The sequence below is a fragment of the Sphaeroforma arctica genome, assembly GCF_001186125.1.
Source record: "Sphaeroforma arctica JP610 unplaced genomic scaffold supercont1.10945, whole genome shotgun sequence".
Lineage (NCBI taxonomy): Eukaryota > Ichthyosporea > Ichthyophonida > Sphaeroforma > Sphaeroforma arctica.
The window spans coordinates 1-879 of record NW_014029613.1 but is presented as its reverse complement, the minus strand read 5'-3'; the positions used below and the strand labels follow the sequence as shown (position 1 = coordinate 879).

Sequence of the window (879 nt, the reverse complement as noted above, 5' to 3'; positions counted from 1 at the left end):
TATATATTACACACCTTCAGTGGATGAAATACACACACACACATGGCAAACCTTAGGTGAATGAAGTACACACACTCACACTACACACCTTAGGCGAATGAAATAACCCGAACACCCTCCTAGTCTGGCAGGCTCTGCGTCCGAAGACCTCTCTCCTGACCAAGTTGCGCACACAGAACGCCCCACTCCTCGTAACACCCTGTGCTGCTATGTGTCGCTGGGTCCATGGCCATCGTGTCCAGTGTATGCGAGGTCTCGGTACGCCAACCGATGCATCAGTGTGTGATAGAGACCCGTATTTGGCTCTGCTTGCGTGTGAAATAGGTACGTACGTGACTGCGCGTACCGTTTTGAGCCGCTTCTGCGGGTGTACAGCCTTGTGTGGAGTGTCTAACGAGAATGTACCTACAGGATCAAGCACTCTCCGCTTCAGTGTTCCTACTCTGTCTCCACGCTCATGTGTGTCTCCTGACGCGCTGGGGGTGGTGGGGCGTGGTAAGGACGCGATAGCTGTACCTGCACACGCCCGTGGGTGGGTCTCTCTGACTGCAGGTGTGTGTACAAGCTCTATCGTGTCAGACTCGGTAATATCGCCTCTGTGTGTGGCCCGCTGGTGCTTGGTGCTTGGGGTATCTCCTGCAGATGAGAGGGGTTTGGCCTCGGCTGCAAGTGTATGTGAGACACCTATCGTGTCCGATGCACTACTTTCGTGTGTGGTCTGTTGGTGACAGGTGACTATAGTACTTGTTGAGTTACCTGCACTAGCACACTCTCGGGATAGTGTATCCTCGACTGCAGGTGTATGTATGGCCTCTCTCGTGCCACATGAACTACTTTCACTTTCGTGTGTGGTCTGTTGGTGACAGGTGACTATAGACT

General features: G+C 53.0%; 1 protein-coding gene across 1 annotated transcript; it reads right to left on the bottom strand.

The window, feature by feature from the left end:
- Window positions 1-52: 52 nt before the first annotated feature.
- SARC_17484 (hypothetical protein) lies at window positions 53-879 on the bottom strand (the record flags this gene model as incomplete). The annotated part of the gene is made up of 1 exon (XM_014288421.1): window positions 53-879. A coding segment is annotated over one exon (827 nt), but the record flags the coding sequence as incomplete, so codon positions are not given.